Here is a 23,563-nt window from a genome sequence, read left to right on the forward strand (position 1 = left end):
AGAAACATTGATGTGTGAGGGAAATTTTGATCAGTTGGCCTCTCACACACCCCCAACTGGGGACCTGGCCCACAACCCTGACTGGGAATAGAACCAGTGACCTTTTGGTCTGTAGGATGATGCCCAACCCACAACCCACTGAGCCTCACCAGCAGTCAGGGCAGGTTTTTTGTTTGTTTGTTTGTTTGTTAGTTTGTTTGTTTGTTTTACTAAAGAGTCATTCCCAAGTACTCTCCTTCAATGGAAATCTGATGATTGGTGCCATGTAACTTTAACTTCAGAATTAGGTAAATGGGATGCCCGCTGCTTACTGTTAACAGGATTTCTTTTGTGGACTACAATGCCTTCTAGATTCCAAGGTGAATTTTAGGTATCTCTTAGGGGAGAGATAATTGTGATTTAATTACCTGGCTGTCAAGCATTAACCAAATAAATTATTAATATGATTATTACAGTCATATCCACCTGGGAATGAAAACTGGCCACTTTATTACCTTGGGTTGGTTTATTTCCTAAAGAAGAGAAATTGTCACCTGGCCAGTGTGGCTCAGTTGGTTGGTGCATTGTCCTGTGTACCAAAATTTCACAGGTACAGTTCCTGGTCAGGGCACATATTTAGGTTGCTGGTTTGATCCCTGATTGTGGGGTATGTGCCCTGGTCGTGGTACCTATGAGAAGACAACCAATCAATGTGTCCTCTTGTTCTCTCTCTCTCCCTCTCTCTCTCTCTCTCTCTCTCTCTCTCTCTCTCTCTCTCTCTCTCTCTCTCTCTCCCTCCCTCCCTCCCTTTCTTTAAAAGCAATGAGCCAAAAAGTCTTTGGGTGAGGATAAAAAAATAAATAAAAAGAAAAGAAATTGTCTTCTGATGCATTGGGGACAACCAGAATGGAAATTTGTAGTCAAGTAAAGTCACCTTACATTTCATTTTTATTTCTCACTTTCCTTTCAGCCACATTCCTTATAACAGACATTTCTATAGCAACCAACTGCAGCAAAGTATCATGAAGGCAGCATGTGGTTGGGAAAACAGGAAATTAGTTCAAAATACTTATGTATTTTGTTAGAGAAAAGGGACCATTACTATTGAAAGGCAGAAAAGCTTATTTTAGGTTTGGCCTACTTATTCTGCTAAAGCTAAGGCTATATTCAGATATAATAATATTTGGAGGTGGTTCTCAATTCTTTTCTCTCATACCATAGAAGGGTTTATAAGGGTTTAGCTACTATGCCATCTGTGTACACTGGAACATACATATGTTCTCCTTCCAAGGTAGGCTGGCTTTGAAGCAGTGTATGTGAAGAACCAGGTAGGATAGGCAGGTGGTGCCTTGATGCATTAAATACTGTTTATTTTAGTTACAGCATGAATACTCTTGGCTTCTGGTCCTTTCTTTAATTTCCTCTGCTAAGTGCATTGCTGAGATAGGTATGGAACCCAGTTACAGAGGAATGATGCATGATTTAATGTACCAATTTAATAAGATATCAGGCTTTGGAAATGCAAAAGAAATTGTATATTGCTTCAAAAAGGCCCCTCATTTATCAAATGAAATTGATCCTGCAGAGCCTACTTTTTTTAAATCAAAGTTTCTATTGCTTTCATTTTCAGACAAGAGCAATGTGAATGTGGAGTAGTGATGTTCTGAATACAACAGGCAGCTGTCAACATGGCGGCATGGTTGATATGAGTGGGAAACACTGCTTTGTCCACCGCTGAATAGATGGACTGTGCTGAGCACCCTGGCACAGCTTAAAGCAAATGGTTGTTGGAACTATTATGATGCCAAGGGTATAAACTCAGCCTGAGACCAATGGATAGGAAATAACTCTCTCAGAGGAAATCAGCCACACCTTAGCAGAATTATGCTTAAAATTCACCATCCTTATATTAGAAGCCTATCAATCAATCATTTATGTATCTTCCATGGCATAGGATTATTACATTAATTTGACTGGATGAATTACAAATATATATATATATATATATATATATATATATATATATATATATATATATATACAGAAATCACATGAATCAATTGCTCCATGACATAAAAGTAAAAAAAAAAATTGGACACATGGAAAAATTCAGACTAAAGACATTTACAGAATTTCTATTTTAAAATGATGATGCAGTTGGAAAAATTAATTTTTTCCAATTCAAGTGACTATTCTTTTCTATGTTTTCAAAAGGAAGTAGAAACAAGTAGGGATTATAATTATGTAGGCTAGTTAAAATGCTAACAGTTCAAGTACAGATTTGGAGAGTATATCTGCCAAGCTTTAAAAAAACTTATTTAGATTTTGACCTGCTGGTTCACAGGACTGTTGGTCTTCTGCAAGTCGATATCCTGCTGTACAGGAACAAAGCACCTTGTTACCAGTGCCCTTTTTACAAAACTGCTTGCACCTGCCATTCTTAATCCTGCATGTTGCGTCTGAAAGAAAGCAAAATCAACAGCAATAACATTATTTAACATGCATTTCAAAAAGGTACATGAAACTACTGACTCAGGTATAGGTCAAGTATAAGCTGGTAACATTCTTGGAGAAAAGCTGGGTTGGGGGAGCCTTGAGCTAAAAGTAAAAACATAAAATAAAATTCTTAAAAATATTCTTCATAAGGTATAAAATGGTGGCAGCAATATGTTTGATTTGGCATAAAACTGAAGGTTTGGATATTCTACTTTCAAGAAATAATGTACTACAATTAAAAATGTTTATTAAGCCCTGGCTGGTGTGGCTCAGTGGATTGAGTACTGGCTTGCAAAACAAGGGGTCACTGGTTTGATTCCCAGTCAGGGCACATGCCTGGGTTGTGGGCCAGGTCCCCAGTTGCAGGCACGTGAGAGGCAACCGATAGATGTATCTCTCACACATTGATGTTTGTCTATCTCTGTTTCTCTCTCCTTTGCCCTCTCTCTAAAAGTAAATAAATAAAATCTTATTTTTTTCTTGTATGTGTCTTTCGGTAATATATGCATGCATATTTCCTGGATGTATACTTGTAAGTGCAATTATTGGATCATATGTTCAGGCTTAGTAGATACTGCCAAGTAGTGTTCTAAAATAATCATACACATTTAAATTCTCACCAGCAGTGTTTGAGAGTTCCAGTTATTGGGTATATGTGATGCATATTCCGTCTCCCAATCTGTGACTGGCCTTTTCACACTACATAGTGTATTTTGCTGAACAGAAGTTCATAGTTTTAGTATAACCCAATTTATCAAAGGAAACTTGAAGCTGGCTGAGGGGGTTATGTAACAACACAAGAGAATGAAAGAGTCCTTTAAGGTAGCTAAATGCTGAAGACATGTTTTGATACTGATAAGCATTTCAGTGGCTCACATTTTCTTTACTCTCCTACACAATAGCCCTTATTAATATAAAATATCTTTCTTTCTCTCTTGTAATGCTTTTTGTCTTGGATTGTGTTTTGTCTGATAGTAAGTTTGTTTCACCCATTACTTTTTGTTAGTATTTACCTAAAAAATCTTTTTACATCCCTTTAATTTAGCCTACTGCTATATTTTCATTTCAGGTATCTCTTTTGTCCACAAGATACAATTTGATTTTTAACACCATACTGAAAACTGTCATAAAGACCATTTTAAATTAATTGTGATTCCTGATATACTTGGCTTATTTCTACCATTTTATTTCATATTTTCTAATTACTGTGCTTTCCCTTTGTTTCTCCCATGCCATCTCAATATCAGGAAGTAGTATGGTTCAGGGCTTGCTAGCTGAGATGACTGAGTTAAGAGAAACAGGCTCTGCCCTTGGACCTATTTCTGTCTCTAGAGTAGCAGAGGAACACAGTGAATAGAAAACACCTTCTGCCTTACCTACATGCTCAACAGCAGTACAACTTTCAATAGAAATGCTCACTTGTCACTGCAGTTAGAACATGGAAAAACTGAAAATGAGTGACTATTAGAAACCTCCTATACACCACCTTAATTCCTCTCAGCTTTTCCTGTGTCTTCTCCCAACACTGTGGTGATCAGTTCTGCACAGACTTCCACTGACCTCATAGGTGTGTCCTTGAATGGCCTTGGCTCATATCTGCACTACGTGCCTCTCATCTCCTACCTTGGCACTTCCCTGTTGATGCTGAGCCATGGGATGCCACATGACCTTTCTGAGTGTCCCAGCATGTATAAGCTGGAGATGTGTTCAACCCATGGGCTGAACTTTTGACCAATGGGAGACAGATGCTGATGGACAAATTTTTTCACTTCTTTCCCCCTCCCAGATGGACTATCCTGAGGCCAATTCATATGGATTCTTGAAAAACAGTCCCAGGAGATTGAGCAATCATTTGAGGATGAAGAGAAGACTCATCTTATAGGTCTCCTTTCCTCATTGCCTCACTCCCCTGTCCTTTACTCTTGTTCCCTAGGATTGCACACGGTAATGAATAAGCTTGTATCACAGACTCCTTTTTTTTCTGGTGGAATCCAGACTAACAGAGTGACTGTATGGTTTTGGAATATATTGTGGAATTTTTAAAAAAAGATTTTATTTTATTTTTTACTTTTAGAGAGAGGGAAAGGGAGGGAGAAAGTGAGAGAAACATCAATGTGTGGCTGCCTCTTGCGTGCCCCCCACTGAGGACCTGGCTCACAATCCAGGCATGTGCCCTGACTGGGAATCAAACTGGTGACCCTTTGGTTCTTAGGCTGGTGCTCAATCTACTGAGCCACACTAGCCACAGCTATTATGAAGTGTTGAGTTTTCAGGCCTAAAATTTTTGAATTATATTTTATACAGGCTAGCATAGGCTGTGATAATAATTAGCTCATATTCCTTACTGACACTTCAGGAAATAATCACCAATCAATGGCTGCCAGATAGACAGAGAGAAACCAGCCTGAGCATTAAACCTTTGCTACCAAAAATCCATTAAGTGCATGATCCAAAAAGATGTCACTTGGTCCTTTTTATTTATTTTTAAAGACCTTTCTCCTCAGTCATAGTGACTCCATTCCTGGCTCTTTCATGAGGCTAGCTATCATTTTGTTGTTACAAAGCAGTACTAAAGTGTTCAGCCAAATCAAATACCACCTGTGGAAAGTGTTCAGTCAATATGAGAGTGTGATAAGTTAACAGAGGTAGGTGGTAGGTCCAGTCTAGTTTGGTGCTGGGCATGTATAACAGGCATGAGGGAACTCTGTGGTTTTCCCAAATCTGATTCTGTGCCCTTGACTGAGTAACTAGACCTCTCTATGATTTTTCTCCTTTGTCCTTGCTCTTTGTGGTCCAGTATGTTGTTGTTGCTCTACAGCTTGGTTTATGCATGCAGTGGGAAATATTGCTGTCCAATCAGCAGTCTTTTGCCCTCAGATAATGTACTCAAAATTCTGGAAATAGTTTAACAGCACAAGGATATCCAGTGGAAAGTTTTGAAGTCCAAGATCTAAGGAACAGTCATTATCAGACTCATTCATCAGTCACTTATTGAGCACGAGAATGTTAGGCACTGTGTTGGATATGGGTCTCCCTGGTTCTGAGGCTGGTCTCAGTGCCTAAAACTTATGTTCTTCTCCCTCCATGTTGGTCCAAACTTCTCTTTCTCATTCCCCTTGTGTCTACCACAAAAGTTACTGTTCTGTTTTATTTTGTTCTGCCTCCTTCTATGCTGATATATTGACTGATGTGAAAATCAAAGCTTGGACAAAAGATGTTCTAACAAGTTTACAACAAAACATGCAGTTATTCAGCTAAACTGAAGGTATTTTACTTTCTTTACTCCACAGAAATACATAGCAAATGAGACAGTAATATCTGTGATGTGTTAGCAAAATGAAAAAAACAAAGTGTTTATGTGCTTGTGATTTTTTTCTTTCCATCCTATCTTACTATAGGGAAATGTCTCTTGTACTCGGAGAAAGGACAAGAATGACCAAGTTCTTACAGACCTTGATCTATCTGAAAAGGACTCAGATGTGATGTGTAGTTGGGAATATACAGTGATCTTTATTCTAGCCAAAGGGACACAATAGCCAATTAATGGTTATTCTTCTAAGTAGAAAACGTGTCCTGAATGTTTGTACCTTTCTCCCCGGAGAGGAGCCTCATGGACAAGAGAAAAGGAAAACCAAATGTTTTGAACAATGGAAATCTCCCTTCCCTTTCAAAGCCAGGATGTGGCAAGAGACTTGGGGCCAAGGTACTCCATAAACTGTGCTATGTAGGAGCTTTCGAGATTAGTCTTTAGTTCAGTTTAAAACAACAGCATAAACAGAAGTTTGTATCTTTTTGCTGTTGCTGTCCTCTAGTGTCTGAGATAAAGCGCTCTTTTGAGAGAATTCCCCCTTTGTTTCTGAACTAACTGAGCTAGAAGGATTTTTCTAAGCCTTGATAAATGGCCTTGGGGAGATTAATGTAACCCAGAGGCCAAGCTTGGTGGTGAAGGTAGTGCAACCAAACCAAAATGTGGGGAACCCAAGAGACTGAGGGATCCAATTGTAGACTTAGCACTTTCATTATGTAGACTGTAGACTCACACATGTAGCAAAACCTGTTAGGGGGTTTTGTGCTTCTATTTACATTCCTCAGGGCTATTCTATTTCTTTTTTAAAATATATTTTATTGATTATGCTATTACAGTTGTCCCATTTTCCCCCCTTTATTCCCCTCTTCCCTGTACACCCCCTCCCACCCACATTTCCCCCTTTAGCTCATGTCCATGGGTCATACATATAAGTTCTTTAGCTTCTACATTTCCCATACTATTCTTACCCCCCCCATCTATTTTCTACGTACCATCTATGCTACTTATTCTCTGTACCTTTCCCCCCCTCTCTCCCCCTCCCACTTCCCTGTTGATAACCCTCCATGTGATCTCCACTTATGTGGTTCTGCTCCTGTTCTAGTTGATTGCTTAGTTTGTTTTTGTTTTTGTTTTAGGTGTGGTTGTTAATAACTGAGTTTGCTGTCATTTTACTGTTCATATTTTTTATCTTCTTTTTCTTAGATAAGTCCCTTTAACTTTTCATATAATAAGGGCTTGGTGATGATGAAATCCTTTAACTTGACCTTATCTGAGAAGCACTTTATCTGCCCTTCCATTCTGAATGAAAGCTTTGCTGGATAGAATAATCTTGGATGTAGGTCCTTCCCTTTCATGACTTGGAATACTTCTTTCCAGCCCCTTCTTGCCTGTAAGGCCTCTTTTGACAAATCAGCTGACAGTCTGATGGGAACTCCTTTGCAGGCAATTGTCTCCTTTTCTCTTGCTGCTTCTAAGATTCTCTCCTTATTTTTCATCGTGGGTAATGTAATTATGATGTGCCTTGGTGTGTTCCTCCTTGGGTCCAACTTCTTTAGGACTCTCTGGACTTCCTGGACTTCCTGGAAGTCTATTTCCTTTGCCAGATTGGGGAAGTTCTTCATTATTTGTTCAAATAATTTTTCAATTTGTTGCTCTTCCTCTTCTCCTTCTGGTACCCTTATATTTCAGATGTTGGAACATTTAAAAATATCCCGAAGGTTCCTAAGCCTCTCCTCATTTTTTTGAATTCTGTGAGCATCCTGATTACCAGTGTTTTGAACTGTGCATCTGATGGGTTGGCTACCTCTTCATTGCTTAGTTGTATTTTTTCTGGAGCTTTGATTTGTTCTTTCATTTGGGCCATTTATTTTTCTCAGTGCACCTGTTATATAGTAAGGGGCGGAGCCTTGGGTGTTCACCAGGGTGGGGTAATTCACTTCACTGTGTTGTGACCCTGTTTGTGGGGAAGGGGTCCAAGAGGGAACAATGGTGCTTGCTCTGCTCTCTGCCAGATTTCTGTCACTTCCCCCACTACCCACAAGCAAAGTGGGCCCTTCTGGTACTCATTCCCAGTGGGTAGGCTTGTGTACATTCTAACGAACTGTGGGTCTCTCCAACAAACTCTCCTGTGAGGCTGGGAGTTTCTCCTGTGGTGGCCTCAACCCCCACAGGTGTCTTCAATCAGTGGTTTGAAGTTTTATTTCTCCGTGCTGAGACCCTGAGTTGTGCGGTCTGTTTCGCTCCCCAGTTGTTCCTCCCAGTTTATCAGCTCATGAATGTGGGACCACCAGCTCCACCAGCCTCCACTTCACTGGGTCCACCAGCTGCAGCCTTGCCATGAATCTTCTCTGCCCGCTGCCTGTCTCCACCCCTCCTACCAGTCTGGATGAATGTGTCTTCTTTAACTCCTTGGTTGTCGGGACTTCCGTACAGTTTTATTTTCTGTCAGTGCTGGTTGCTTTTTGTTTTTAAATTGTTGTTGTCCTTCCTTTGGTTGTGTGAGGAGGCACAGTGTGTCTACCTATGCCTCCATCTTGGCCAGAGTCCTATTCTCTTTCTTTACAGTGACTTTATTTTTAAACTGAAGACATTTAGGAATATTTAATGCAAAATACTATTTTCAGTTATACTTTACCATAATGTGTCCTTCATTTTTAACTGAGACTAATTGAGTTATTCATTCCCTGAGCTCCAATAGTTATGTTATTTAAGCTGAAAATGAGTAACTATTCCAAAGAATTTTGTAGATTTCCATAATAACAAGCTCAAATTTATCTGGCTAAATCTGAATTAGAAATCATAAACTTTCATATGAAAGTAGCACCTCAGAGATGTTGAACCAGTCAACCCACTCATGGGAAAGGGAGCCCAGGCATCGGTTTGTCCCCTCACTAGGAAATCTGAGGGAATGGGAATGCAGGCCAGGTGTACCAGTTCATCCACCTGCATTCACTCTTTTCTGTGTTTTAAAGTGTTTTGTCCCTGACACCTTTTCCTTTTCTTATCTTCTATTCTTTTTTATCTTTTTGATCTCAGAGGAGGATGATCAATGGATTTTTCTTTAATACTGAAAGGATTTCTGAGCATTGCAGGTGACTTCTTTCCCTTTCTCAATAGGACAAGTGCAGCTGCTGTGTTTCATTTTGTTTTATGCCTTTTTCATCTATGGGTTGGGTGGATTGCTATAATGCCTTAATAGAGTCCTGCTAATTTTCTACTCTTTGCCCTTAGTCATACAGCCTGCGGTGTTAAATTTGCTCCCCAGGATTGCATCTCTATTCTTCTGGAGTTTCAGAGTAGAAAGAGAATCTGTCATTAGCACTGTGTGATTTTCACAATCACAATACCAGTAATCTTGCATCCAGAAGCAATAAACAAGTAGCTGAAGGACTTTGAGGGTTTACAGCTCCAATTGCCAAAATCTCAGGAAAAAAAAATAGTTTAGGCTATGAGAGGAAAAGATGTACACTGAAACTCAATTTGATATGTTACTGTTTCAGTGTAATCAGTGTATGAGCTCAGATTTTTGTCAACAAATTTTACATGTAAAGTGGCTTGTGTGTGTGGAGAAGTGCCTACTATATGACAGAACTGACTTTGTCATACCCTGATTCTATAATTGCTTGACCTCTGGTGCCTATGTTGATAGCAATTTAGTCATGAGGTTAACAGGTTCAGTTTTCTTTGCATTTTGTGGATAGTAGTGAGAAGTATAGGCTTTTGTCAAACTGAAGTCCACCTCCTGGCTTGACCATTTACTTTTGATCTATAGTTTTTTCATCATCATGGAATTGGGATAATAATAATGGTACTGACTGCATATGGCTTTATCGAGGATTAATAAGTGAGTGGAACAATGTTACCTACTATCTACCAAATATTATTATTGCTCTTCATATAGTTTCTTGAACTTATCCAGGAAAATATGACTACAGATAAAACAAATGTTTATAAGCTTTGAAAGTATGTTTTGTGCAATGGCATATTATTCAGGTTTTAAAAAGAAGGAATCCTGTCATATGTAACAACATGGGTGAACCTCGAGGACATTATGCTAAGTGAAGCCAGTTACAGAAGGACAAACACTGCATTATTTTACTTATAGGCAGTGGCTAAAATAGTCAAACACATAAGAGCACAGAATGAGGAAAGGAAAATGAAGAGCTGCTTTTCAATGGGTATAGTTTTGGTTATGTAAGATGAATAAGTTCTAGAGATTTTCTGCATAGCATAGTGCCCGTAGTTAACAATACTGTGATGTACACTTCAAAATTTCGTGTTGTGTTTTCTACCATAATAAAAATGTATATGGTTTTAAGGGAAAATTATGATATATAAATACTGTGTTTTCCAGTTTCATCTGCTTTCAAAGGGAAACTTTGAACCATGAGTAATCCAAAACTAGTTACTTACCTAATTCACAGTTCTTTCCTTCAAATCCAGGTTGACACCAACATTCATAGGAATTAATGTCATCCTTGCACATGCCACCATTTAAACATGGGTTGGACTCACACTGGTCTCCATCTTTGAGATAGGTTAAGATGTTAAATTAGCAGATAAATTGTTTACAATGCCTGATCCTCCCTCCACTGACTCATGGGAAGGGGAACCTAATTTTAGGGTCAGGAAGCCAGGTGCTTATGGGATGCCCCTGACTTTCTGCATTTCTAAAAGCAACCCAGACAATGGTACTTATGCTAACAGTGTCTTAGGAAGTTGCCTTGAGGAAGACATGTACATAGTTTATGCAAACAGAGAAGAATGTTTAAGTATAAAAATGTATTGGAGCAGCATAGGCTAAGAGGAATTTTCAGTTCTTATAGAATGGTGGCAGATTTAATTCCAAATCAGATCACATCACTTCAACAATTATTACTATATGCCATACAAGGCTTGTTCTATCACATTGCAGCACAAGCTCAGTAAGATAACAACTTTTGCTCAAAGGACTGGTCACCTAGGCATGAAGCAAATGCATCTTCTTCCTTGTGTTGTCATTTCACTTTTAAGTATAATGTGCAGTAATGGTTCCAAACAATAGAAAAGATGACAGAAGCATATGTTACTTCTTAAAGGTATTCTGTCTATGAGTTAGGTCCTAACTGGTCAAAGTAAAGTGAGAAACAACTTTTGATACAGAGAAATAAAAAAGAAAAAAATTCTGAAAAATGTTCTTTTTTATGTACAAATCAACTATGTTTCTTTTCTACCTTTCCTAAAGTTTCTACCTTTGTAGAGTTCTTGAAAACCTTTGAAGACACTGGTGGCAAGAAAACAGAAGGAAGAAATAGACAAGAGGGGAAGGTAGGGTCAAGATGAGAAGGGAACCTTTAAGTCTGGTTTCTTAGAGCTCTGCCTCCATCCACACTTCTGAGGCAGCTTCAGGAGAAAGGGATGAATAGTACCATAAGGTAGACTGGTATGCACTTTGAGCTAGGAGAAATAGCCCTGAAGAAAAAATGGGAGCTAGATAAGCAAGTCAATACATGAGAAGCAAAACAGTGGGAGCTAAAGATGACATAAGATTGAAAGAATGAGAGAAAAGGGGCAACTAATTCCTGATTATCAGTCACACTTTAGAGTGAAGCTCCCTGTCATCTAGCTTGGAGATCCTACTCTAGGGAGAGCACCAGAATGTCTGTCATGTTCTCTGTCAGTAGCATGTATCCAGGCCCCATTGATTAAAGACTAATATCCCTTTCTCAGAAATAGCCCCTCTCTGGAAAGTCTGCTTGCTGTAAAAATTAGACCTTGTCCTCTCTGCCCCTTGATCCAATGTGCTTTTGCACAAATACTTCAATTTGTTCTAATTCCATGAAAACAAAATATGTTATCTCTGGCTTATTATTATTGATGTTCAGAACTGGTCTAAAAAACGAGCCACATTTGCACTTTATATTATAGACTAACAGATCTGAATTATTTAGGATGTTTCACTGAAAGAGTCTGGGCTTGCAGCCAGCTACACAGCAACTCTTTTGCTGAGACATATCTTTAAAATGAGTGTCATTTTATCCTGCATTTAGTCCTCCTTTGGGTGCTTGTCTGTGTGTACTTTGGGCTGAGGCAAAGCCACAGACAGTAGGGGTCAAAGACAACAAGCAACAAGACCTTGCCAAGAGATGGGTTCCTGTTTAAGGCTACTAAGTTGGTGTTTAGCAAATAACTGCATTTAAATTTGAAGGCTGATACGGATAATAGTGAAAACAAGGGATTGGACATTAGAGAGCTTGGATTGTTTTCTGGGCTCCTTGACTCCCCAGCTGGGTGAACTTTGGCCAGCCTCAGTTTCCTTCTCTGTGAAATGAGGTTAATAATACTTTTCTCCCAGGGTTGGTGTGAGGATTAAATGTGACAGGCACTCTTGTAAACTGTAAAGTACTTGACAGGTGCTGGTTAATGTGATTGAATGATATTCCTTCTTAATCTGGGCTCTTTATGTGGTGAGTTGATGGTACAGAACGGAGCAGGAGTGTGGGGCCTGCGTCCCTGATGTATGTGGCCACCCACACAGTGAGAATTAGCATAGTCTATTTGGGGGAATTAGGAATCTTAGTTGCAAGTGAAAAGAGGCATGGGGTTATTATTTTTTCTTTTTTGTTCTTGTTTGTGTTTTATTTTTCTATAGACAAAGTAGTAGTGACAGAATCATGTCCTTAATGTTTTTGAGGTATCTTTACCTGAGATACAGTAACCACTGCCTGTGATCAGAAGGCAAGAGCCTGACCTAAAAATATAGGTCTTAATAGGTTCTGACCTAACCCTGCTACGGGGTGGGAGATCAGGTCATGGGGTTGGTAATGAAGGGGTCATAGGGGTTTAAATACAGTCAGGAATATTTGGTGGCAGGGGGGGGTGTGTGTGTGTTAGGAATTGGTGTGCTCTAAAAATATATCAGAAGATGAGAAATTTTAAATATAGTTGAAATAGAGAATGAGAAGTCTTGCTTAGACTAATAACTGTATGGGAATACCTCAGTAGAGAATTGTCCTGGTAGTGTTTATTACCAAGAACAAGGAAAGGCAGATAAAGCAAATGTAATGAAAGGAACCTCTTCTTCCACCATGATTTAAGAACAAAAGCGGAGGAATTATGAGTTATCAGAGTATGAACAAGCCCAACAGTATCTCCAGAACAGAAACTGGAAAATAGAACTGGATCTCAAATTGAAGGAACTCATTAAATTTGCTGCCTGGGTAAGTCAACCTGTGAAATTGACACTGCCACAAAGTCCTACTGCTGGATTTTAAATTGATTTTAAAACTTAGCTGCCATTAAAGTTTTGACTTTTCCTCATTATGGTAAATTCATTTAACAAATATTTACTCAGTGCTTCTTTACCAGATAGTGTTGAAGTTACTAAGAATACATCAATAAACAAAAAAAAAAATGAATACCCCAATTGAATGCTACCAATATGAAGTGAGCCCTCTATTTAGGTGGGAAAATTAATAATAGATAGTATAAGTAAGACCATTATATGATATCTCAGATGGTGAAAAGTGCTATGTATTAATAATAATAGACCAGGACACAGTGTCTAGAGTGAAGGAGTTATGGGGGGGCAGGTTGGAATATTAATATATGATCAAGGTCAGCTTCATTGAGATGGTGACATTGGGTGTAGACCCAAAGGAGGTGAGGTGGTGAGTCTAGGGAAACCTAGCAGAAGAGCATTCCACATTAAAGGAACAGCCAGATCCAAGACTCTAAAGTGGAAGCATACCTAGAGCATGCAAGAAGCACCAGGGAGGCCAGGATGGCTGGGGTCCATTGTGTAACGTGGGGAGCAGTAGGAGATGAGATGGGAGGGGCAATGGTAAGGGAAGGGCTGGGTAATTGTGGAGGGCCTTATAGACCATCATAAGAAGGATGGTTAAATAATAAACATTTAAGTCAATCAACATTCTCTGATTCTCTACTGGGGATTGCAAACCATCATTCAGTCCCCAGATGCAGTCATTTCTGTTTCTTCCTTCCAGCTTCCTGGGGTGGAACAATGTTCTTTTTGAAGCCCTAGGGAGGAGTAAGCTCATCTGCCAACTGATGTCTTTCATGCTGGCATAAACCTGTAGTGTATCACCTTTCAATCTTGGGTAAAAGAGTGGAACTTATTTATCTGAGCTCTTTTGACAGAGTTTAATATATTATGTGTTTACACAGAGAAAGAAAATACATAATTCTCAAATGTTTCATATGCAAGCTAGAGGATAAAATGAATTGCTTACCAACATATTGCTTCCAAAATTCAGTCTATAAAGAAAAAGGAGAGGTTAATGGTGGCATTTAAAATGTTTTGGATTTAATTCCTTCTCTTTTATACCATTTATAATACACATATATGTATAGATATTTTAAAATTACAAGAAGTTGTTTTCTTTTTTTTAAAAAAAGGTTTACTATTTTTTGTTCTGTATTTGAAGGATGTTTTGTGGAAATACTCACAGCTTTTTCAGTGTTTTCAAAAACTTCTCGTGCTTCTTCAAAACTACACTTTTCTTCCATACATTCTCTCTCCAGATTCCCTTGAACAAACTCTTCCAATTTACCTGAATTGTATCTCTTTGGCCGATTCAGAATTTTGTTGGCATTTTCATGATCAAGGAAAACTGAAATTTGAAAGAGCTATTATTTAGCTTTATGAAAATGAACATATCATGAAAATTACATACAACTCTTAGGGAAGGTTTTTTTTTTTAATCTAAGTAATCCTAAAGCCAATTTATCTTTGGAAAATTGAGCCAAAAATCTATGATGTTCTCATGGTACTATATAGAGATGGAGACTGAGGAATTAAAATTAAATTTTACCCTTAGTCAAGAGAGCTCCACTAATAAAAGGTCAGATTCTCCATTGTATTTGAATTTACATTGCATGAAAAAGAAAGTTCTTAAATAAGCACTTAACTTCATACTTTGTCATTATTTGAAAATAGCTAATTGCAGATCCTTGCAAGGTGATCCGACCCCTTCCCTCCAACCCTGATGACCGGGCTCTGTTTTCAGGATGCAGTTGCCCAAATTACTTTGATAAATTTCTCTTGGAAGAACAGAAGCCTAATTGTGGTCCAACTGCAGACACAAACCCAGGGGCTCTCACTAGATTTAAAAGAAAAAACACTGCCTTCACTGCTTTTATCTTCAGACTCATAACACCTTCTGTTGGCAAGTGTTGTAGGAATTTCAGTGATGTAAATCTTCCCCGGGATTCAGGATATGGTTTATCTTAGGTATGACTGCCTAGCCTGTGGAGATAATTCCTGAGCTCTAGAGGACTGAGATCTCTAACCAATTCTCCCAATTCCCCTCTTAAATTTCCCTCTTCCCATTTCTCTGTCTCCCTCTATAGATATATAAATAGATACAGATCTATTATTTATATTTATATCTATAATTAATAACAGGAACTCAGGAAGTTGCCTGGAGTTGTTTCTTTCTTCAAGAGACTATCTGACACCGTCTCAGAGGACCAGGTGCTTCTAAGATGAACTTTCCAGGGCATTTTGGGACTCCTTTCTCATTAACTCCAAAAGAACCATAAAAAAAGAAACTAAACTATATTCTCCTATTTTCATTACAGCTCTTCACTTTAGGGACGCTTCCAGTCTCTTGACAACCTTGCTTTTCTCTTGTTCAGCAAATAATCCTTGGGATTCACCTGCCAACTTTCTCCATTTTTTTACCCTTTTTTCGGTGCTGCAATATCCTGCAGTCCCAACCCCTAGATCAGTACAGCCATCTGTGCCTTCCTTCTCTTCTGAGGCACCTGAGCACCATGGGATACAATTCCCATGCTACAGGTGGATGCCACCTCATATTGATGCCTCTCAGCCTCCACCAGGCCCTCCTCCCTGCTGGGCAATTCTTTGGCTTGGTCCTGGGCACATCTACAATATCACCTATGTTTGTATCCATTTACAATGTGGTCTAGTGAAGAAACAGAGTTGTGGAGTCAAATCAGATGCCTCTGGATTTCAATCAACCATCTGTTGGCTGTGAGATCACTAGATCTCATATGAATCTCACAAAGATTTTGTGAGATCACATAATCTTTGAAGCTTAACTTGGTTCAATGTAAAATGGGTGTACCAGTAGGATAATACAAATATGTACCTCAAAGTGTTGTTGAAAGGATCCATGAGATAATAATATGTGTAGGCTGGTATATGAGGGGGGCCCAAAACACCTGAAATTTATTTATAAAAACTTGTATATTTATTTTTACATTTAAACCTCAATCACCTTCAAAGTACTCTCCATTTGATGCAATACACCTATCAAGATGTTTTTTCTACTGTTCAAAACAGTTTTTGAACTCAATGATTTTGATGTGTATTGGTGCTTCTGCCATTTTTTTGTTTCACTTCTTCCACATTGGCAAAACGTTTCCCTTTGAGGACTCTTTTCATTCAGGAAACAACAACAAAAGAGTTGCTCAGGGTGAGATCGGTTGAATGGGGGCAGGGGGCGGTGCACAGGGGTAATGCTGCTTGTGGTCAAAAACTTCTGAACACTCAGCAGTGTGGGCAGGTGCACTTGTAAATCACCCATCATGAAATGGGTGAACACTTTGAAAGATTCTTCAAAAAAAATTCACTGAAGCCGAATTCAGCCTCTCACAACAATGCCAGCTAGTACACTGGTACAGATTGGGTTCCTAGAACACTCACCTAGTGGGGGAAGCCTGTACTACAAGGGCCTTACCCTCCAGAAGATAATTTTGGGTTGTTTGACCCCTCATATGTTGGTTATCTCCCTCCCTCCCTCCCTTTCTTCTTTCCTTCTTTCCTGGAAAATAGAACTGGATCTCAAACTGAAGGGACTCTGAATTTGCTGTGCAGGTTACTTCGTGTTCATGTAGATGGTCTTAAGTACATCAACCTGTGAAACTTACACTGTCTCAAAATTTCCTCAATTCCCATTAGCTCTTTAAAGCTCTTTTCTGTAGCTCCTTCCCTTCTTTACTGTCATGTAATAAAATGACTGGTGTCAGGATCAGCTAGGGCCTCCTAAAGGATAATTCTGAGTTTATGTATTTCCTGATTGCTCTGAAACATTCCTAATTATTGATCTTTCCCTTTTCAGGACACTCTTTCCATGAAATTACTCTACTCTGGTTCTCCTCTTTACTCTAACTATTGTTATTCGTCTGCCACTTGAATCAGTTAATTCACCTTCTCTGCCTGCCCTGAAAATGTTCAGAGTTCTCCCAGGCTCCAGCTTCAGCCATTTGCCTTTTCATGCTTTCCATCCTTGCCAAGGCCAGGACTGTGGTGAGGTAAACAAAGCATTTAGGGCACAAAATTGAAGGAGGCACTCTCTTTTAGTGTGTACAAGTATGCTGATGTCTTAGTAGCCTTGCTTGCCTCACCATAATACAGTCCTAGCTTTTTCAACACAATTTTCTGAACACTCACTACTGTCAGGCACTATACTAAGTGACACAATACCCATATTCACTTCCTGGATCGTCATTCATATGGTTGTAACTACTGTTATTTGACAGTGAGTTCCAAATATTCATCACTGGTCAGATACATCTTCTGAATTCCAGATCCCTAACTGTACACTGTAATATGACAGAGCACTGAAGTTTATTTAATGCTTCTGATGTGCTGTACACTGTACTCAGTGATTTGCTAACATTTCATTCCATACTCACAATGGTCTCATGAGATTGGCACTGTTACCTCATTTTTGGAACTAAGAAAAACAGAGATTCTGAGAGGTTAAGTGATTTGCCCCAAGTAACATACTAATGTGTCAGAGCCAGGATTTTGACTCTGGCAATCAGATGCACAGTTCATGCTTTTAGGCCTAGGTTGTGTCCAGTAATCACATAAAAATGATCAGGACATACTCAGTACACTTTCTCTAAACCTGTTCCCCTCCCATACCCAGATGGTTAAGTCATATCATTTCTACTTCCTTAATGTTACTTGAATTCCTTTTCCTCCTCTGACTATATAGGTAATGTCCATGTTCCGGCCCTCCTGCCTTCCCTGGATGATTACAATAGCCTCAAGATTGGTCTCCTGTAGTCTTGCTACCCCTTCCTCAGACAGTTGATTATAATGTTGCTAGCCTGAGCATCGAAAATCAGCCATCAGTGGTATTTGTTTGTACTTCTGATGAGTCCGCATGGCTTTCTAAAGGGAGTATTTTAAAGACTCTTTCCTTCTTTCTTTCTTTCTTTCTTTCTTTCTTTCTTTCTTTCTTTCTTTCTTTCTTTCTTTCTTTCTTTCTTTCTTTCTTTCTTTCTTTCTCTTTTTAGAGAGGGAAAGGGAGGGAGAAAGAGAGGAAGAGAAACATCAATGTGTGGTTGCCTGTCAGATGCCCCCTACTGGGGACCTGGCCCACAACCCAGGCATGTGCCCTGACTGGGAATCGAACCAGTGACCCTTTGCTTCACAGGCTGGCATTCAATCCACTGAGCCACACCAGGCAGGACCACATTGCTTTTTATTGTAAAAACTCTTTAGTTTAGGGCTTTTATTATCTGATGACCTGACCCTGCCTTGGTATCCTGCCTCATTTGTCCTATTCAACACTCAAAACATAATGAGTTATTGAAAGCCTTGACATTCTCTGTGGATCTGGATGTTTGCACATGAGTGATCTTCTGTGCTTAGAATGCCCTAGATCAGACATTCAAGGATGAATCTACTCATTTTTAAGGCCCAGCTCAAAATATTATCTCTCTGTCAAGTGTTTCCCCAGTTAATGTATTTCATTTTCTATGGTCCTTTAGCACCTGGTACACATTTTAGCACATTATATTAAATTATATTTCCTGACTTTATGGTGCCTTAGGCCAAAGAAGGAAGTCTGGTTTGTCCCCATGTCCCTAGTACCTTGCCACTGTACCTGGCACCATAGTAGTAGTCACTTGGTTTTGTAAAGTTTTCTAAAGTGTATGGATCGATGCTCTCTCTCTCATTCATTTCATTCATTCATTCTGAATGAAAGACAGTTTTGGTCCATGTAGTTTAGAAACTTCAGTTGGTTTCACAGAAGTTTTGATTTCAAAATCCAAATTGATGCAGTAAAACCTAAGGGCAGCAGCCATGAAAATGCAACAACTCGGTAGATCATTCATCAAAACTGCTTTTAGAAGTCAATGCCAATTTAACAGCAGCAGAGAGTGCTGCCTCAATACTGCTCTTCCTTAGGGAAAGTCCCCTTCATTTCTCCTCAAGGGCCTTTTTTCTTTGACTCCAGTCACTCCAGAATCACATTACTTTTCTCCTCATATTGATTGAGGATCAAGTATCTTAATTTTTTCAGGTTTATCTATTTTAGTCATTATTTCCCAAGCTCTGAAATCCCAGTTCCTCTTTTTTTTCTTCCTATTTGTCCTTTCCCCCCAACATCTGAGTTCTTCAAGGGGTCAGCAGCCCTCTTAACATCTCCATCATCTCACCACTTATCCTGAAGGAAGGTCTTAGGTCTTTTGTCCTGCTGATCTCACACTGAGGAGAAAGGCCTAGCTTTGTGTCCTGCTTTGTGAGTTTTCCAGCTAAATTTCTTTATTCCTGGACTCTACCCACTTGGCTAGTTTGATTTAACCTTTGCATTCTTGTACCATTATTTCTTCATTTCAGTCTGACATCATGTCTGGAGTGGGAACCACAGGGCCAGTCTGCTTTCTGGGGACCCTTAGGGTTGGCACCCCTGATCCTGGCACTGTCAGTGACTAGATTTGATTATAGTAGGCTGACAATTAAGTGTGATAAATGCTTCCTGTGAGAACATGCTGTTTGTCTAAATGAGGTAATTTCTTTCCTGTGTGCTTTCCTTTGGGGACAGTGCATAAAGTCACTGAGGCTGTGAAAAAAACAAGTGGTACACATTGCATTAACCAATTTCTACCCTTTATGTCAATTCTCTGACTGGCTTTGCTCTCCTAAGAGTGCAAGTATTGAGTTCCCTCATGTATTAACTCTGAGATGTTTAGAGTCAGAGATAAAATAATTTCTTCCTAATCCATGAAAAATGTTGGTGATAAATAACAACTTACTAATGAAAAAATTTGTTTTAACTCAAGCTTTAAGTTGAAGGTATATACATTAAAAAATTAAAGGCATGTCTTATTATATAGTTATAAAATTTTGAAACACATAACAGATCTTAAAATAAAAATTTTTGTGCAGATGAAAGAAAGCATCTTTGTGGCTTTAATGTTTCCCTTTTTGATTTCAAAGTGATGAGTACAAATAACCAAAATGACAGTTATTTTTTTCTCTATATTCTGCTATTTCCTTGTTAAAGCATTTTCCAACTTTTAAGATTTTTTTTAACTAAGGAGATAACTGTTTTCTAAGAGGAATTACATGGTCAAATCCTAAGTCCAACAGTGTCCATTAAAAATGTACCACAAGCATTGTAAATCTATTTAGTTTTAAATACTAAGGAGACACAGCTACCAGAGAACCAGTATTTGCCATCACACATACTGACTACCAGAATCTTAAATATTGCTGTCAAATCCTGTATCCATTATTTAGTGAAGAAGGCAGTACCAGATATTATATACCTAAAAGACAAGCATATTCAATGTATCTTTTAAAAGGAAACAAACCTGCACATTCAGCAATGAGTAGATATCCTAAAAGGCAGATGGTGAGGAGGCCTGGTGATTCTGCCATGATCATGTTCAGGTACTGGATAACCTTTGCTAGAAGATTGTGCAAGTGGCAAGGTTCACCAATTGTTCCAAAGTACAAGCTGAGCTGTATTTACTTCTGGGAAATAATGTCCATCTCCCACAGTGGGTCTTTGGGCTATTTGCAATGGCTTCTTGGGTTAAGTGAAGAGAGTAGGTAGTAGCTGCCATTAAACTTCACTCACATTCCATGGACTTTTGTCCTTGTGGCTGAGTTGAGGCTGAAGCAGAAAGCGACACATCATGACACATCATTAAAATAAGGGGAGATATAATGGCTACAGTTGCTCTGGCAGCAAAATTCATCAGAGAAGTCCATCTTATGCTTGTCAAGGAACACCCCTGTCTTATAAAGCGATGGAACATACAAAGGCATTCTGTCACCATCCTTAAAACACCCTCAATACTTACATATCTTGAGTCACCTGGTGGATCTTTTGTGTTCCTTCTCACAATTAGGAGTTTATAAACTTGTTGTGCCATGTACTTAAATGGTGAATCCTATGGACTATGTCTCAGAACACATGTATTTATGTGTGAATGTATGTGTATGTATACAAATATGCATATATATATTATGTATATAAAATAAATGACTGCCATATAGTAATTAATATATTATGCTACTTCACATGTAATATAAAAAAATCATAACATTATACCAACATTTACCTACCGTTCTTTGTGCTGTCGTGATACATTTTATTTCTCCATGTTATAAAACCTATATTATATCATTACTTCTACTTTAAGCAATCAATGATTTTTCAAAGAAGTTTAAAAATGAGAAAAAATAGTTTATAGTCATGTATTTGCCATTATGATATTCTTCATTTGTGTAGATCAAAGTTTTAATATATTATAATTTTTATCACTCTGAAGAATATTCTTTAATATTTTTGATAATGTAGATCTTATGATGATGAATTGTCTCAGCTTTTGTTTATTTGAAAATGTCTCCATGTTACTTTCATTTTTAAAAGATTTTGTTTGTTTATTTTTAGAGAGAAGGGAGGGAGGGAGAAAAAGAGGGAGAGAAACATCAATATATGAGAGAACGGTCTGTGAAAGAAACATTGACTGCTTGCCTCTTGTGTACCCCTAACTGGGACCTGACCTGCAACCCAGGCATGTGCCTTAACTGGAAATTGAACCAGCCACCCATCAGTTCATACACCAACACTCAATCCACTGAGCCACACCAGCCAGGGCCACCTTCATTTTTAAGAAGTAATTTGGTGTTCTGGCCAGGTGGCTAAGTTGTTTGGAGCATCATCCCATATACCAAAAGTTCATGGGTTCAATTCCTGAGCAGGGCACAGGAATTAGATCCCCAGTCAGGGCACATACAGGAGGCAAGTGATCCATGTTTCTCTCTCACAGCAAGGTTTCTCTTTTTTTCTCTAAAATCAGTAAAGATATCCTAGGGTGAAGATTAAAAATTTTAAAAATAAATTTAAAATAACTAAATAACAAAGAAAATTAAAATAAATTAGCAATAAAAAAATTTAAAAAGGTATCCTTGGGTGAGGATTAGAAAACAAATAAGTAAAAATAAATAACAACCAAGTAAATAAATAAAACATATCCTCAGGCGAGGATTTAAAAAATAGTTACATCCACATAGAAACCTGTACATGAATGTTCAGAGCACATTACTTACAATAGAAAAACCTGTCAACCTTTTGGTGTATGGGATGATGCTACAACCAACTGAGCCACCCAACTAGGCTATGGATGGAATTTAAATTTCTCCGGGATAAATGCTTGGGAATGCAATTGCTGGATCATATGGTAGTTAAATGTTTAGGTTTTATTTTTTAAAGATTTTATTTATTTATTGTTAGAGAGGGGAAGGGAGGGAGAAAGAGAGGGAGAGAAACATCAATGTGCAGTTGTCTCTCGTGTCGCCTACTGGAGACCTGGCCTGCAACCCAGGCATGCGCTCTGGCTGGGAATCAAACTGGCGACCCTTTGGTTCGCAGCCCACACCCACTCCACTGAGCCACACCAGCCAGGGCTAAATGTTTAGTTTTTAAATAAACTACCAAACTATTTTCTGCAATTGGTGTGCCACTTTACATTACTCAGCAATGTATGAGGGATTCAGTTTCTAATCCATTGAAAGCTTTTGTTATTGTAACTATTTTGTATTTTAGACATTTTGATAAGTGTATAGCAATAATTCATTGTGTTTTAATTTGTATTTCCCTATGGCTAATGATGCTGAACACCTTATAATTTACTTATTAACCATCTGCATATCCTATTCAGTGAAATGTCTGTGTAGGTCTTTTGTCTACTTTCCAATTATACTGACTTTTTTTGGAGTTCTTTTTTTCAGTCTCTAAAATTTGTAAATAACTTTTTAATTTTTATTTTATTGTTGTTCAAGTACAGTTGTCTGCATTTTCCCCACTGGATTTTTAGAGTTCTTTGCGTATTACAGAAATGAGTCCTTTGTCAGATATATGGTTTGTAAATATTGTCTCCAAGACTGTAGCTTGTCTTTTCATCTTATAAAGTGGGTCTTTTACAGAGGTAAATTTTGTAATTTTGATATAGTCCAATTTAACATTTTTAAATGGATCACACATTTAGTGTCACATTTAGAACTTTTACACTAATATCAATCCTGAAGCTTTTTCCCATTAAAACAATTTTATTGTATTAAGTTTTAGATTTATACCTGTACTCCATTTTGAGTTAATTTTTGTATAAGGTATGAGGTTTAATTTGAACTTCATTTTTGTTGCCTATAAATGTCTGATTCCTCCAGCACCATTTTTAAAAAAGACTGTCCTTCCTCTGTTGAATTACTTGTGTAATTTCATTTAGCGTAATAACCTCTAGGTCCATCCATGCTGAAGGATTTCCTTATGTCTTTGTTGTAGCACAGAGTTTGGAGTGGTTGTATAATCTCTGAAATTGTAGTTCATCTAGTCCTAATTGTTATTGACCTTAGGTATTTCTCCCAGGCATTTAAAATATGATTTTTGTGATGTATCTGTATTTAATTAATTATTATAGTAGGAGTATTTACTTGTTGTGATTTATTATGCTCTAACCAGCCACAGAAGATGTGTGATTATTTTTAAATGTCTTTTTCTTAAA

The 23,563-nt window shown here is 38.3% G+C and overlaps 1 protein-coding gene across 1 annotated transcript in view; it reads right to left on the reverse strand.

The window, feature by feature from the left end:
- F9 (coagulation factor IX) overlaps window positions 1-20,476 on the reverse strand; it is a 31,408-nt gene extending 10,932 nt beyond the window's left edge. Inside the window, exons 1-5 of the mRNA XM_045839400.1 lie at window positions 20,366-20,476; window positions 14,231-14,394; window positions 14,014-14,038; window positions 10,196-10,309; window positions 2,310-2,438 (exon numbers count right to left, since the gene is read on the reverse strand). Of these exons, the coding sequence (XP_045695356.1) occupies window positions 2,310-2,438; window positions 10,196-10,309; window positions 14,014-14,038; window positions 14,231-14,394; window positions 20,366-20,438 (505 nt within the window). The 5' untranslated portion in view covers window positions 20,439-20,476. The remainder of the gene's footprint in view (window positions 1-2,309; window positions 2,439-10,195; window positions 10,310-14,013; window positions 14,039-14,230; window positions 14,395-20,365) is intronic.
- Between the last annotated feature and the right edge of the window lie 3,087 nt (window positions 20,477-23,563).

This window comes from Phyllostomus hastatus, unplaced genomic scaffold (genome assembly GCF_019186645.2).
Source record: "Phyllostomus hastatus isolate PE091 unplaced genomic scaffold, TTU_PhHast_1.1 phas_contig_30, whole genome shotgun sequence".
NCBI classification, from domain to species: domain Eukaryota; kingdom Metazoa; phylum Chordata; class Mammalia; order Chiroptera; family Phyllostomidae; genus Phyllostomus; species Phyllostomus hastatus.